This window comes from Dufourea novaeangliae, unplaced genomic scaffold (assembly GCF_001272555.1).
Source record: "Dufourea novaeangliae isolate 0120121106 unplaced genomic scaffold, ASM127255v1 scaffold14, whole genome shotgun sequence".
NCBI classification, from domain to species: Eukaryota; Metazoa; Arthropoda; class Insecta; order Hymenoptera; family Halictidae; genus Dufourea; species Dufourea novaeangliae.
In genome coordinates this window covers 1,805,542-1,822,380 of record NW_015373890.1, presented here as the reverse complement: position 1 = coordinate 1,822,380, position 16,839 = coordinate 1,805,542, and the positions used below count along the sequence as shown (strand labels likewise).

The window sequence follows — 16,839 nt, the reverse complement described above, 5'->3', positions numbered from 1 at the left end:
GTTCCTGGCGGCGAGTTCGAAGCATAGCCAGCGATTTAATATCACGCCCACAAGCCGGGGGCAGGAGCGAGACAGGCGTGGCGGGCACCACGGGTGAGAAGAGGATGCCTGCTGGAGGGTGGTTCGCGATAAAGCGTGAGAGGGAGAGGAACGCCGTGTCGACACCGAAGGTGGGGGAGCACGGATATGGCAGCCAGACAGTCCGCTGTTTGCCTTGCTGGGGCACGGGCCGTTCCTCGGTTGTGTAACCATCTCCGAGTACTAAACGCAACGTTCGGGGCTTGATATCCACGGTTTGGAAATTGCACTTTTCCGTCCCCTTTTCCCCTCTCTGTGTGGTTCAACGGTTATTTCCGTAAGGTTTAACGTTTTCGAGGGTGCACAGGTTCGCGGTGAAACGCGGGTTTTCCGTTGCCGCGATTTTTTGTGTCGGGATTACGCTCCCGGGGAACGGCATGCTGAACAACATCTCCGCGGGCAGTTTCGTTCACGGCGTTTCTGGTAAGTAATCTCAGTGTCGAACAATCGTGATATCTCGATGAATGATAGTTTCTGTTCAGTTGTGCTCGTATTCGACCCGCGAAGAATCGTTTTATCATCGCGTTTTTGTGGAGTGGTTGCTGAAGGGGTTGGAACAGAGGAGAGACCGATGCTAGAAGTTGGCTGTTACTTTTTTTTTCTATGATCGTTTTGTGTGAACTTGTGACACGGGGATGATTGATCGTTTGTCCTGGATTTCGAAGAAGACTGAGTTTTTGGTTTGGTGTATATGGATGATTGAAAGGTGGTGCGGGGAATGGGGATGCGAGTGCTATGGTTGGACGCTGAATTTGTGCTGGTTCTTCTTGTTCATTGAATTTTATTCAAATGGTAATGTGTGGTCGTATCTGTTTGTGAAAGAACATTTGATTGGGTTAGGACGGGGAATTAAGGAATGACAGTCGAGGGAGTGAATTCGGAACCGTTGATACTGTATTTTTATAAATCTTCCTTTTCGACTGAACTGTATTTCGTCGTTAATCGTGATTGTAATTATCTACCAGAAATTATTAAGTATTTTCATTGTGACAATGAATGAAATGTGGAAAGCAGTAGATATTCTTTTGTGTTGATAAGGAATGTGAGTCTGACATTATATTTACATAGGTAGTTTTTTATTCTTATTATCCAGTTACCAGGAGAATTGTTTATTCTTGATAAAAAAAAAGGTTTTTTAATCGAATAGAAATGTGAAGAGTGGAGAACGATAGACTTTATTTTATTACTGATTGATGGAGTTGCATGCGGAAAGATTGATGCTGGATTTGTACAGCTTTTCCGTGTCATTATTCTTTCGCGACTATTTTGTTCGAGTATCTAGACACTGACAATAGGTCAGACTATTCATGTTTTGGAGCACCTAAGTGTTTAATTCTCGACTGGAAACAATTACTCAGTTATGCTTGGGTGACAAATAGAAAATCTCATTAGGCGATAATTAAATTTATACTACTGTCGAAGGATTTTTGGTGAAGATTCAAAAGAATATTTTATTTTACGCGGAGATTTGAACTGTTTCGAATAACCGATGTTACATCTTCAGCGACGCTGAGCGATGATCTTCATCGGATAAACATTGCATTCAGAAATACGTTAACGATTAAGATAATACTTGGCAAAATAAATGAATAGGATGATTTAGAAGTTTCTTCACTAGTTATTTTGAGTTGAAATACCCTTCTGAGTATTTCCTCCCAGAAGAATCCTGGAATGTACCCTTGAAGTTGCTAATTACCTCAATGGTCTTGAAAAAGAAACTATTATATCGTCCTTGATGCATTGTATCTAAATAATTAATTGAATCACCACTTTATATCAAATAAAATAATAGTATTATTCAAGACTGAATGTATTCTGTCTGTCACCGTACAATTTACTTCTTTATTGACAAATTGGCAAAAAATATTTATTGTTCACGTTTTTCCTATTGACACTTCAGTAGGAAGAACCCTTACTGGACGTTTAAAATATAACAATAGTTGATCTCGCGGTGGTTAAAAAAGTGATATACGCATTCGTATTTAAAGTGATGTTAATTATGAAAGGACGATGCATAGTAATACAAAAATTTATTAATATGTACATAGTTGCGAACGTCCGTTAGCAATGTTCTAATTCCTGATCATATGTCATGCTCGAACGATTATATTTATGAGCTATTTCTAGCCCGTCGTGTAACGTGTGAAATTATTAAGCAATCATAGAGACACCGTGAACAATAAAATATTGATTTCGTCATTTATTTTCATCCAGAAATATCCAGCTACACACGAACCGAGCCTTCGACCGCCGGCGCGGTTCTTCTCCATGCTTCTGAATTGTTTCTCAAGGATTAAGAGATAATTACCAATCGGATTTCACTTACCAATTGCTTTCACTAAAAGGATACGTTACGTCATCAAAGTTAACATTCCGGTAATCTTCCTTTCGCATGTTTCACAAAACCCTATTAACGATAATTATTTGAAATTCAATGGATCACGGAATTATGAAAATTACCTACGCGTAGCATTTCTCCGACACTCTATTTTAACACTAATCGCTAGAAGTGTACCTATACATCTCGTAAAATATGCAACGGTAAAATGGAGCAGATCCTGCGAATCGCTTGCTACCAAAATAACAAATGTGCATAATTTGCACGATTTCATTTATTATCTACCATTTACCTGATATATATTTTCAGCTCGCTTTTGCACAATTCGCCTCACAAATAAATCACACAGAACACCGCTTCTTATGCCAGGCAAAAATGTTCGACGTGCCTATTTGTAACTTGAACACAATTCCACATGGCAATAATTCGTCCTCCAAAAATTTTCCGGTAAAAGAACATTTTTTTAAACAGAACCTGGGTTCGAGCATGACAAGTGCAACAGGCAGATAAACCCTCCAATTATTAGAAAAAAAATAGGGACCAGGAGTCTTGAATTACGAAAAGATCGTGAGACGTCAGTGACGTTGGTAGTCATTGTTATTAAAATTCTTATAGATTTGCGTGTTCAGGTATTTCCTAGTCAATCGGTGTACCAGTCGAGACTCGAGTGCTCCCCGAATAAAAGGGAAAAAGTTTGTTGAACGGGATGGGGGAAAAAAAGGAAAAACTTGGCACCGATAACACGTGGCGGCGCGGGTGACCCGTTTCGCCTCTCTTCCCGCTCAAGGAAACCGCTTCTCGAGTTTGATGACCTTAATTACCTCAACACTGATTACATTAGGCGGGAAGTTAAGGAACGATTTAGAGTTGGGATGTTGCTACCGGTAGAAACCGAGCGAGGCGCGGACGCGTATCAGCCGATTAAAAGACGGTTAATCAACGATTTCTGTTTTATTATAACACGAAATATCATCGTGACGACCTGGATCAACGTTCATCAACTAATACAATTCAATCACTTTTCAAAACTTTTTCATAATTTTCTAATGCACATAGGGTCATTTCACAGTAACCCTCAGACACCACACCAGTGTGAATTTGCATCAGCGAAATATGATTTCGTCTGTAACATTTTATCAGTTTCTACTGTTATTATAAAAAATTATTTCTCACTTTCGCAACTATTGCCATTAAATTTCCCCAGAAATTTTACCCTAAAGAACATGTTATGAGTTCAATTTGCGTTTATTCGTCCTCAAGTTCTTAATACTAAAACTACCAAACCCGTCAAAATGACGGATTTATTATATGACCATTACTTAAATTATAATGGTGCTTTTGACGGAATTTCTGTTGGCTTTTAATTCACTACAGATTTTATTTTATGGTATATTATGTTAGATTGTCTTATATATTCTATATATTATTGTATTATTCAATTTAATTTAGAATACATTCAATGCTGGTAGTTCTACTGTTAATCATAAAAAATTCCAAATCTCAATTCGCACTAGTGTGGTGTTTACGTATATTAAAGTGAGGAGTGATGTTCCAGGGTTAACTTAGGTCAATTATTTTTCTTCTGCTCTTCCCCCTTTGTTTTATTTAAAGAATTCTGAAGAAAGTTGTGAATTCGGGAGATTTCAACCAGAAACCGTGACAGCGACGAAGTAATTCCATTACATCGATTGATCGAATTTCGTTGCAACCGTCGATGCCGTTGAGACAATGAGCTTGATCGGGAACGGGGGACGTGTCCGGTATGAGCCCCCGTCCGTCACCGACGTTTTCGGCTGGTAATGTGATTTATGAATTTATTAATCAGACGTTCCCTGTGCGGACGGCTGTCAATCACGTGATTTTTGAAAGGTGTCATCGATGCCGGGCCGGCCAGCGGCGTCGTTGCCGAAATCATTCTCGTCGATGGGGATATTGAATCGGTACCGGAACAAAAAAGGGCGGTTCTTACCGCACGAAAACGGCCAACGGAAGAGGAGGAAATAATCGGCCGCGACGTGCCCTATGCGCGCAACCTTAGGTATTATCATTTTAATTCGATTAAAAAATCCGATAATCCGATCGGGTGAAATAGGATTAAATAATCCTTCTGGGAGCTAATGAAGGGTAAAGCACCGCCGGAACAAACAAAAGATCGCTGCGCTAATACCCACGAATGCCTCCTTTTGTTACCAAAACTTGTACCTGGGACGATATAGTTAATTAAATTAAATTTATTTTGTTTCTCAATTCTTCTACGAATTTGTGGAGATCGATAAGGATTTACACGCGTGTGTTACTGTACCGTGATCTTCTGAAGACCTGTATGCAAACGAGATTTCGTGAGGTTTCTCGTATAAAACTAGCATTTTCCGTGATAAATTGCTCTCAAATCGAGACGAATTAAATCACACAGGCTGATATGGCGTGGCTTGCCTCGCGACAATTGAATCTCCCGGTGTCCTTTCCTCGGCCAGTGACACGGGCAAAAAATTATTGTAAAATTCGACGGAAAAATCCGGTGTACACCGGTTTGTCTCCGTCTTTCGCTGGGGGGGGGGGGGGGGGGGGGGGGACGGGGTGCTCGTAAATACCGGGTCTTCCAGTAAAATCGAAATAAAATCATCAAGAGCCATAAAAGTAAAACGGAAATAAAGACCAGTCATAAAGTTCATTCATACAAAAGTGTGTCCATTGAGTGGAGCCTGCTCGTGTCTGTCGTCGATAGGGCCGTACGGTGTTCCTTTCGAGGACGGTGTCTACGGAAGAAAAATAAAAATAATGGTCACCACGATCTTCCCGCGTCATTCTTTTATCTCACGTTAAACACGTCAATATCCAAAATCATCTTCATCCATTATTCAACGATCGATTACGACCCGTTTTTGTTGGAGTTTCATACTTTATAGAATTTTCTAACGTTTCGCGCACTTATTCCGGGGACTACCATCTGTCTGCCTGGAAATAGTTTTGTTCGGAATAGAATTAAACGTTTGGCAAATAAGATTGAATCCAATATTCCGTTCGAACAGACGCGGAGTGTTTCGATTGGAAACGATTACCAGACGAGACGCGATCGAAAATGAAAGTCGCTGCTCGATGGTCTTGTGATAACTAGACTGCGGATGTTTATAGAAATACAGAGATTTAGTGTCTAGTCTGTGAGAACTCGGATCAAACAGAAATTGGTTCATTCGAGGATTCTATTAGGCTGTAAATATAATAAAAGTCTTGTTAACCCTTTAACTACGAGTCATATAGTCATGAAATTGACCGTCTAAACGCAGAAATAAAATAGGTATATGGTTCATTTTACGTTTAATGTCAGATAAATACATAAATAAATGAAACGAATAAAATAAACAAGTAAATAATTGTAGTCAGGCCCCGGATAACAAAAGGCAAATGAAAGCAATGGAATCGCCAATAAGCGATCCAACATAGTAGCACATCCAAAAATATTTAGGTTCAGAAAATCAAAAACCAATAGTCATTTGAAGACTATTTGAAACATTGTTAAGATACTCTTTTTTCCAAACAATGTGTTTCCTCACGATAAAAAACGAATTAGGAATCAGAGTAACACCGTTTTTCCATTGTTTAGATGCCAGTTAAAGAAATATCGTATTACCGATCGACAAGAAATGTTCCAGATATTGTCGCTAAAGTGAGAAAGTAGACGTTTACTGTAGTAGACAATTGGTGGGATATCTTAAAATCGTTTATTGACGACAAACGGTATATCATAAAATTTTCGATTCATTGTCTATCAACGACAGCCGTGGTTAAAGGGTTAAACTGTATCTAACAATTCAGAATGCTGAATGTTGAACCGACGTATACACTGTATCTTTGAATTCTGAATGCAATAATATTTATTTCAGTCACACATGACATTAATGTACGAAATATTTAATGTTCAGTATCAAGGCGCCTTCGAACATTCGTCGAGAGTTTACTGTATCACAAAAAGGAACCCAACGAAATGACCGCGAATCATTGTCACGGTGTGCATTATTTGGCTTTCGTCGGATATACAAATTGCATTAATACATACACGCGAGTCGAAATATACATCGACATCGATAGAAACGTACGAATTTCAGACTGACACTTTGCATAACTTAGCAGAAATAACAAACGACGTCCGACCTCCGCCGGAAACCATGCATGTAACCGCAGGAATTATGTAACTATTTCCGTGACGCCGTTACACCATTGAAAATTCCAGATCATGTAACATTATTATGAATCTGTACGGCTGCATTAAACATTTTGGACACCGAGCGGACCAGTCCGAAAATGAATCGCCATTAACAATGCGGATTATAAAATACCGATGCAAAACTGCCGGGTACGCACGGTCGTCGTCGTCGTATTTATGAAACCAATAAAATTCGACGCGGTTAGTGTATTATCGTCCCGACGCGTGTAACTTCATAACCCAGCTTGATGCATCGTTCGAAGCTTAACAGACCATAGGATATCGTTGCAAATGAATCGTGAAAACATATTCTTACGATCAATTAGTGTCTCCATTGATCTGCGTGTATACTACAAAATTCGTCAACGATATGAAGCCTTTTAGTTCGACTAGGTTCAGACTTTTTTAATATATTCCGTTCTTCGTCACTATGGTTGTCTGTGGGTCTTTCGGTTTGAACGTTCTGTTCGGGTAAACAAAGGAGCACACAAAAGTTGTTCGTCACGATCATCGTTAGAAAGTGTTACCTTTTATTTCGTTGCGAAAATGCAAGTACAGTATATGCTTGATGAGTGTTCGAAGGCTCCTCGGCATTGATAAGAAGAGGTCCTCAAGTGTGACGCTGACTTGTTAATAAGGTTTAATACTCCTTATTTGGGCCACCGATTAATCGAGGTAGCCGTTTATTCGGGATAAGGCTCAAAGAACAAAATCTAATCGAATGTACCGTATTCACCCATGTGACACATCGCATAATTGAGATAGCCGTTTATTTATTTATGCCAAAAGTAAAACAAATAACCGGAACCCAGTGTACACTGCATACCATAACTGTAAAACCACCCTAATATTTTCGATTCGTGTTGTGGTTATAGTAAAAACGAACCAAGTATGTCATTTCTGAAATTGTGTCGAGAAATAAAATTTCTCCAGAAAAGGATAAATTATTTTAACCACAATATATAAGGAATAAAAATTTCAGGGTGGATTGGTAGTTATGCCACGCAATGCAGCGGCAGGTCTCAATTAATGAGAGTTCTCTAAATATCTCAGAAGCATATTTACTGATTCGCACCACTCCTGCCCATATCAGCATTAACATCTGAAATTTTACCACTGCTTCGAATGGTAAAAATTATTTCGTTCAAAGTCGTTTATCTTTTAGCAGAAAATAATGTAATAATGATATTAGGTCTATATTTTGTTCCGAACCAAACAATATAAAATCCATCGCTTAAGAATGATCTACATAACGCCATGTTCACCATTTCTACATATCCAGACTTGCCTTAAGTCCATTCAATAGTTCGAAAGTAACGATTATTTCTCGTTGAATTCTTACCGAAAGTTTCCAAAGTGACAAGATGTTTAACCCTTCAATTTCCTCTCTAAAGTTTTGGAAATTGTGACCTAATATACTCTGGCTCTGAGATATATCAACCCATCCCGTCCTCGAGGTCCACAGAACCAAACAGAACCGATACGTCGCGATTCCTCAACTTCCGGTCGGAGAGAAAGAGGGGAGGGAGGAGAAGTGGGGATCTCCCAGAGTTCCGTTCACCGTCGAATGTCCCTAGACCGCCTCGACGTCTGGAACTAGTGTACCCGATTGCGTAAGCAGCTTTGACAAAGCACAACGACGCCGCGATGGCCGCCGATCACGGGCACGGGTACCAGAATCGTCGCTGGTGTATCCAGCCAGTCCACCTCCCACACGTTCGAAATGTGTTCGACGACCACCGTAAAGAACTCACAGACTCGTGTATATATACATATACATGTGTACGTGGTACCAGGGCTGGATAAACGTGTGTTTGCTCGCCTAGAAGCCGGAGGCCGGTGACGATTCTTGCACCTTCGTGCTAAGTGGTCCGTGTTCCCCTCGCCGTCGACCGGGGCAGCTTCTGCTCCTATACAAATTTAAACTACATAGAACAGCGGCGTGAAAGGGAGCGAGCGAGACGGACACGCGAGAGGGGTCACGCGGCCGTATTGGGACCGGGAGAGGGTGGGGGAGGGGAACAAGGAAGAGGAAAACTGTAATGGCTACGATTTTTTTTTTTTGTTCGCGAATCGTGTTCGCAGGAACGAAGGATCTTCATGCGCAGGACATGAAGAGGCACGACAAGTTGGATACTCCCGTGCTCCGTGTGAATTTGGGCAGTGGACTCGCCGGCGGTGGACTAACGCCTCATCAGGAATTGATCATGGCTACCGCGGGTAAGCGTTTTTCAACGCGTGTTCACGGAAATCGGGCTCGCTGATTTTTTCGCGTTTTCTTCGCTCCGGTTATTTTTGTTAGGTTCAACGGTGGCTAGCTTTCGCCTGGCGATTCCGATTGACGTTCCGTATGTTCGTATCAGACTTGGGTAAATTTTTGTTTCAAATGCAAATGGGAAACTTGAAATAATTTGTTTAGAAGCTTAATTTTCAAAATTGGTATTTGATAATGAAAATATTATCGGTTCATTTTAAATAATTGCAATTTCTAATAATGAAGTATTTTGTTATTTGTGTATTTCGAAGTTGGTAGTAGATATAATACTGAAAATAGAATGCAAGAAAACGATTTTATTTTTAGAAATCTTTGCAGCAATTTGGTTTAAACTGAATCCGCTCTTTGAGAAGCTCATCCGTGAAAGATCTTTTCTTGGGTCTATTTAATGTTGTCGCGAACGAAAATAATTGTTCCACTGGTGTGGAAGATGGAAGAGGGGTGTTATTCTTCAGAAAAATGTCAATAAACCAAACGCAGACCTAGTCACCTGGTATAATTTCGAGAAACAATTTCACAATTATTTCTAAGAATTATTTCAAACGATTAGAAAATAGAATAATAATTCAAAATAATTTTCAAATAATATTTCAAATAATATTTCAGAAGTGCCCAGGTCTGTTTTGTATTAATCTTGAACTTCGGGACATTTGTGGCTTGCGATTCATTTGCTGCTGGGCATTGTTGAAGGTGTTACGAATGAACGTTGCATTCTGATTGTAGATAGATATACATACGAATGATCCTGTAGTTAGTTCCAATAGAGGAAGATAATTCACAGCGGAATCGAAGGTGTACAGATTAGATGTTTATGTTGGACCGAGTAACTGGCGTAAGGGAAGAGTGGATAGACCCTGGCAATTAAATGAAACACGAAAACCATATATAATCATTAAATTCCAATCAAATGATTCTTGTGGAAAATAAACATAAGAACTTTCTGATTCATTATAAATACAAAAATAGGACACATTTCTGAAATGATTTTAGAAACAAAATCAATGAACTGTAGCCTCTGTTTTTTCGCGATCAGAAAATGGCGGGTAACCCTGGACATAATTTACTAACGATCATCTAGAAGTTCACGTACCCTTACATACATTACAGTAATAATGTAAATTTGCCAGAACAAAGATTGCACATTTTTCATGTGCCCAGTCTTTGCATGTATTGCATTGATTAATTACGTAACAATACTTCAGGAAAAAAATTGTTCCTGGGCTTAGGCAGACACATTATAATCTGTTATTAATTTTTCTACATGACTTAGTAATGAAGATACTGATATGCCCGGGGCTACCCACCGCCCAGAGCTACCTGTCTGTCCTCTACGAAAGTATTGGGCTGTAACGGTTTTATCCGGTATATTTTAATGAACATGTTATCGTTCTGGCGCAATACTTTTGCAGGCAGTGATTGAACCTGTGACTGATCTTCCGCTAAATGATACTCCTGTTATACAAAGACAGCTGTTACTGTTCGGGCTATTATGTCGTCTGTCTGCAAACAAACCGGAACTACTAGTACCACGTGAACGTTCATTTCATGATCGTCTCAATATATCAGGAATTTTTTGTTCCCGAAGAAGTTCAAATAAATAATATTCTTCTTATCTACATCGTGATGCAACACCTGACTTTTGGATTTTATATGCTTAGTCACCTCCTTCCGAGAACATTATTCGATTCCAAGTGTGTTTAACCTCGACGTGTTTATGTCATCGAGCAAAATATTGAACATGGCTATATTTATTTCTCCTCCGCTAACGGTTCCATTTTTCTTCATCGATTAAATTTTAGCAAGTAGAAAGTTATTAAGATGAAGAAATATAACAACACCGAAGGATTAATAGTTTTCACGCGTGTTCTAGGTATCGGTCAAGATGACGTCAAGCCGGCGAAACAGAAACGACATCGGACGAGGTTCACACCTGCCCAGCTGAACGAGCTGGAAAGGTGTTTTAATCGGACGCACTATCCGGACATTTTTCTCAGGGAGGAGATAGCTGTGAAGATTGGCCTCACGGAGAGTCGAGTTCAAGTAAGTGTTGTTATTACATACATTATAATCCATCAGTTTCGATGTTGTTTAGAAAGAAACAGAGTCGCTTAGAAGTCATCGCGCCTATCTTGATTATTAATATTAATCCCCTGTAGCTCAAATTTTGTTCGTGACTATAAAGAAAATTTCTGTAACATACAACCAACCAATATTTATCTCTAAAGAGAAATAAACATTAAGAATCTTATTGGTTGCCGAAGAGAGGTTATAGAACACGATGTGTACGCCACATAGCGGCAGAAAATTAAATTAGACCTAAAAAATATTGATACAGTACATCCTCGATGAGTGTTCGAGGGCTCATCGCCACTGAGAAGGAGAGGCCCCAGGTGATAGAACTTGGAATTCTGAAGTCAATGATATTTGTTTAAGCCGTACATGGCCATTGGTTTAATGAAATATTTAATGTTCAGTAGGAGCCTCTGAACATTCATCGAGGATTTACTATACATCGGTATGTGACTTTAAATTCATTCGGGTCTATAAAGGGTTACGTAATCTGAGTAAGACTTAGTTACGAAAGTATTCATAGACACTGTAGACATTCAAAATATCCTGTACCACTGTGAAACTCGTTTTGTCTTGCTTTCTGGACGATGGACAGATTTAATAAGCATAGACAGATGGAACCGCGAGAGTGTCTCGAAATCAATTTCACCAGCCTTACCGTGGCTTTTCGGATTAAAGTGAAACTTGGAGTAGCAACTAAGCCTTCGCCCCACGGGGTCTAGAATTTTGGCGGACCACAGTCTGCCACGGGGTTACCGCAAAACTTTCCGGAATCTTTCCCCATCCCCCTTCTGAACACGCCAAATTCAAAGATCACCGCTGAATAGCCATGGAACGTCTCCACGCTTTGAGTCCATCGAAACAGAGATACATTGAATCACCAGGAAACCAGGTGTTTTTTGTACACTTTAAATATTTTCAAATCTTCGATCTCAGTTTGGTATTCGACTCATGATGGATCGCGATAGATACAGTTATTTAATAATTATAGAATTTTTAGACGGATCAGCAGAAACACTGGTCGTTAAACTGAAAATTAATACAGCCCGATATTGTTCACCAAGCGGCAGTAGTTTCCATATTCCCCAGCAGCGATCCGGCCCAGAAGCTTTTTTGTCTCCGGGGCACGTCTAGAAAAACGAAGCTAATAGAAATTCATGAAAATTTTATTCGCAACTTGGAGGCGTCACTCAAGCCTGGCGTCGCGCTGCATATCAAGCAGTTTCACTCATCTTCTTTCCCGCGTCAACACACACACATGCACACGTTCACGTGAGGCGCACACATGGGTCTTCTATACGAACACTCTCGGGGTATACCTTCCAATGAAACAATTACGAAAGAATTCGGTGACTTTCGCACGTTAATCCAACATATCCATTTCTTCTTGCCAGGAGTGACGCGTAATATCATTCTCTTCATTCAAATATATCCTCCTCGGCCGCTCTAGATACCCTCGGACTTCTTGCCTCAGTTCGATTGATTAAATTCACAATCCAATCTTACTTATTTTCATCTGGTAACTTTTACCGCGGAATTAAGTGAGGTCTTAAGTGTAAGTCCGTGGGATTAAACTCTACTAAATGATTCTTCTAGATGTTTTTCGTTCAATTTTAATTCGAAGAGTGAATCGACTTTCCCGGAATAACACCGTTGAAAGTAACGACGCCTTGAACGAGATCATCATACAGTAAATCATCGATGAGTGTTTGAAGGTTCCTCGGCATTGAACGTTAAATATTTCATAAACTAATCACCATATACAGTTGACACAAATATCATTAGCTTCAAAATTCCAAGCTCGATCGCTGTGCTAAATCTCATTTAAAAAGTCAGCGTTATACCTAAGGACCTCTTCTTGTCAGTGCCAAAGAGCCTTCCAGCACTCATCGATAATTTACTGTAATTCAATCACGGAAATTACCGTTCAATTCTGATCCGACTTATGGTTCCGATTAACTTTATGCAATATATCTAGAACACGATCGGACACTTGTCCCTCTGGCGACACACCTTTGATCTTTCGCAAAATCCTCGATCTTCTTTTCCAGAAAAATCGTCCTTTTTCAAGGATCAAGTATCAAAACGTAATTGTTAAAAACAAAGGGAATTACGCGAGAGGGGTGGGGGTAGAAGAGATCCTGGATGCAAAAGGGAATTCGGCAAAGCCGGTCGCTCCCTTTTGACGCAGGTAGAATGGTCTCTCGAAAAAACGGCGCGTTGAGCGTCCCGGATGAGCGTGGAGAAAGGAGAAACAGAGGTGCACACAACCGTCGGTCGTTCGGTCGGCGCTTGGGGTGGTTGGTTGCCTAATTGAAAGAGGTTTTCCGTGGGCGAGGGTAGACATCAGAGCGAACGAAGCGTTTCCAAGGAAACCCGTCGGCGGGCACTCGGTTGCGGAGAGAGAGAGGGACTCTGGCACCAATGGGGCTGCCGGCGGGAAAGGCGCCGGCGCCCAGCGTCGCTTATACTATCGAGCGTCGCTATCAAAGATTTCTTGGCCTCGCCATGGCGGACCCCATCGTCCCTGAATATTTTCAAGAGGGCCGAACCACCCAACCCCCCTCTGGGTTTCGCACTTTCAGACGTTGCCGCGTGCACACGTGGCTCGTGTGCTGCCTGCGTGCACCCTGTGTGTGGGGGGGGGGTTAGTTTCGGGTGGTTCAGGTGATCGGTAATCCTTGTTCCAGCGCATTCTTGACGCTTCGGTGTAATGGTAAATTGTTCGGTGATTAAAGGAGTTTTTCGTTGGAGCATCCCTCGAAGACGATCTGTTATTCTTGGGTTTTGGAATCTTAATTGGTGAGGAAAATGAGGACATTTGTTTTGTTGGATATTATAGGTATATGTTTCCCGTGTTTTTACAGAATTTTTGTTGATGTTGTAGGAGATAAGGAAATACTAATCGGAGTAATGGTTATTAGAAGGTGAATTGTGAGGAGGGTTACACCTCGCATATATAGATTTTAAATACTGTGGAGTATGGTACAACGAACTATGTAATTGGTTCTAAAACTTCGTTCGTTGAAGTATTGAAAATAATTTCACAAGCTATAGCAAAATATGACAACTGACGCTATAATACTGTTAACAAATTTGTATCGTCGGTTGTGTGTTTAGCACTGATTGTAATAATAAAAACTGTTCGTTATAGCATTCGTTCGTTGTAACATATCCTACGGTACACGAAATATGAGGATAGCTGAAGAAAGAGGTTTGGAAGAATATGATATAAAGAACAGGTGTTTCAATTTGAACTAGCCAATACTCGTACGCATACGTTAAAGTAGATTCTCATCTTTCGTTAACAAAGCTGGTTACTGCTATAACTGTTGATCTCCCAACATCAAGGTAGTTCAAATATATTTTCGATACGTACACTATAGTATGCTTTGGAGGCATATGATGACATTATCTCTGGGAACAACATGGGATGAAATTTTATCCGAAACATGAAAAATTCCGATGATATTCGGAAATAACTTTTACTGTTCATCCAATGGAATAATTAGTGCTCCAAACTGTCGAATAACGGTATGCATCCCTTGAAATCGAACCGTTTTCAACGTTATAAACGTATGCAATATGGATTATAATATCGCGACGATATCGAGGCGGAAACAGCGAACGTAAACGAACAAGAAAGAAACGCGAAATAAACACAGATTTGCTGCGCAACCAATGCCCGTTACGAAAATAATCAAGCCATTCGATCGAAAAACCGCGTAAACCCGGACTCGGCCATTAAATTCCGTTCCGAACCTGGCTAATTGGCGATACCAAGGATCGTCGGAAGAGTTCCTCGGTTATATAGAGTCGCTGGAATTTCCCGCGCGAACAATCGGGCGATCTTTTTAATCGGGCGAAACAGCCGAAAAAAAAACGGGAAACGTCCGGAATTTTGCGGAACGAATCGCGGGGGGAGGGGGGCGAGAAAAGTGTCGCTGCGACGCGAAAAAAAATTAACCATGGACCGTTTTAATGCGGCACAATGGCCGAGTTAGTTCGCGATAAGAGAGAGACAGACAGAGAGGGGGCCACATGGCCCCCCGTTCCCCTAATTACCAACAAAATACTTGAAGTAGTGCAATGAAATATTACGATTTATCGATCCGCTTGTAATTTATTACCGCTCCCTCGAAAAGAGATGTAATTGCCGTTCCGTCTCTAATTGCAGTTGATTAACAACTATTACATTGCTTGCACGGGTAACGGATGCACGGCACCGGTTTACAATCAACAATTACTTTTAGGAGGGAGGAGGGGTGGGTGGGACATCGCGTACCCGATTCCGAAATTATGCGATGCATTTAATTATACACCTAACGTAATAACGTTTTCAATTGTACCACTCGTTTAACGTGGCCACGAGCGCCACGGACGATGTCTGAGATTACACACGGTCCATGGAGGCGTGATGGTGGTGCAAGTTTCATGGCAATAATCAGTTATTTAATGGGCGACGAGCACTGTCCATCTCCCCGGTTTCCTTTTCCCCGCCACCACCCCCGGGTGGAAATATATCCTCTCAATCAACGGAAACAAAATAATCAAAAGCCGCCGACTTTTATCGTTGGAAAATTCACGCGCCTCCACACGCTGACCTTTCAGTTCCGTTTAATTAGTAGTAATGGATATGATGAATTTTACATTAAACCGACTTTTATTATTTCGAATAAAATATTAATACATCGTATTTACTTGCTATTTCGTTCCTTTTTCCCCGCCACCTTCTCGCGTGTGTTTTTTGTTTGTACTCCGTCAGGCACGTGGAACGGAAACTCGGTCGAACGGAGAAAGAAATGGGAAATAAAAGATAAATAACTCTGTTCGTTTCACTCGCGTTTTCGCTTCCGTCGCTCGTGTTTAACCTTCGTTCGTTGGCTAGGCGATTGGGGCTTGTGGATACTCAGGTGTGTCCCGAAAAATACTCGACAGTGTTCGTTATAAAGTTTAGGTACATTCTGTAGGAACACGAGCAACTATTGAATTATGAGAAAATAATAATACCGATAATAATGATAGTACTTTGGCGCATGATTTTATAGTTACAATCAGTCGAAGTCGAACGGACCATTGCAACCTCCCTCGTTAGGGTGGGTTCATTAAAAAGAAGAAGACCAAGATCTAAACCACTTAGTTTGGCAATGCTCGTTATATAATGCACAGCGAAAAGAATTTATCGAATAATTTTTAGCTATAAAACTACAATTACCACAAAAAATTAAATATCTGATTGCCAAACCACACATTCAAGTACTTATATATTAAACTACTTAAAACAATGTAACAATTTCGTACGAAATGATACGTACCATGTAACCTGTATAATGTATAATAAATGTAAATCAGAACTAAGCTTCATCCGAAGCTTGAAATGCTTTAAGTAAAAAAAAATGAAACGATAGTAGTAGGCCTGTTACATCAAGTAATTGGTAAATCGCCAGAGTAACTTTGAGACCGTAGAAGCAAAAAAACTTCCAGTTTTATCAATAAAGCGGATCGATAGAGCGTGCTCGAACATTTCAGGTATATATCGTACACGGTTCGTGCCGCCACGAAGTATTACAGGAAATAATAAAATCATCGGTTGTTGGGTGTGCTCGGGATGCGCGCGGCGCAAAAATGCTCGCAGCCCCGGCAAAATCCAGCGATATTCCGGAATTATTCGTCGCAAAACGGCGATTCGACGGCCATAAATAATTTTGCGGGTCTGTGGACGCGCGAAAAAAATGCTATCGGACGGGAACGTGGTCCGAGGTTTTTTTTCGCTCCCCGTTCTCCACCCCCTTTTCGAAACCCCCATGGCGACCAGGGGTCAATGGCACTTTTGTGTGTGTCTGTGTGTGTGTGTGTACGAATTGTTGCGCGCGCGCG

General features: G+C 40.7%; 1 protein-coding gene across 1 annotated transcript in view; it reads left to right on the top strand.

The window, feature by feature from the left end:
* Positions 1-455: 455 nt before the first annotated feature.
* Positions 456-16,839, top strand: part of LOC107187177 (homeobox protein orthopedia) — a 35,127-nt gene continuing 18,743 nt past the window's right edge. Inside the window, exons 1-3 of the mRNA XM_015575198.1 lie at positions 456-501; positions 8,703-8,855; positions 10,763-10,932. Of these exons, the coding sequence (XP_015430684.1) occupies positions 456-501; positions 8,703-8,855; positions 10,763-10,932 (369 nt within the window). The remainder of the gene's footprint in view (positions 502-8,702; positions 8,856-10,762; positions 10,933-16,839) is intronic.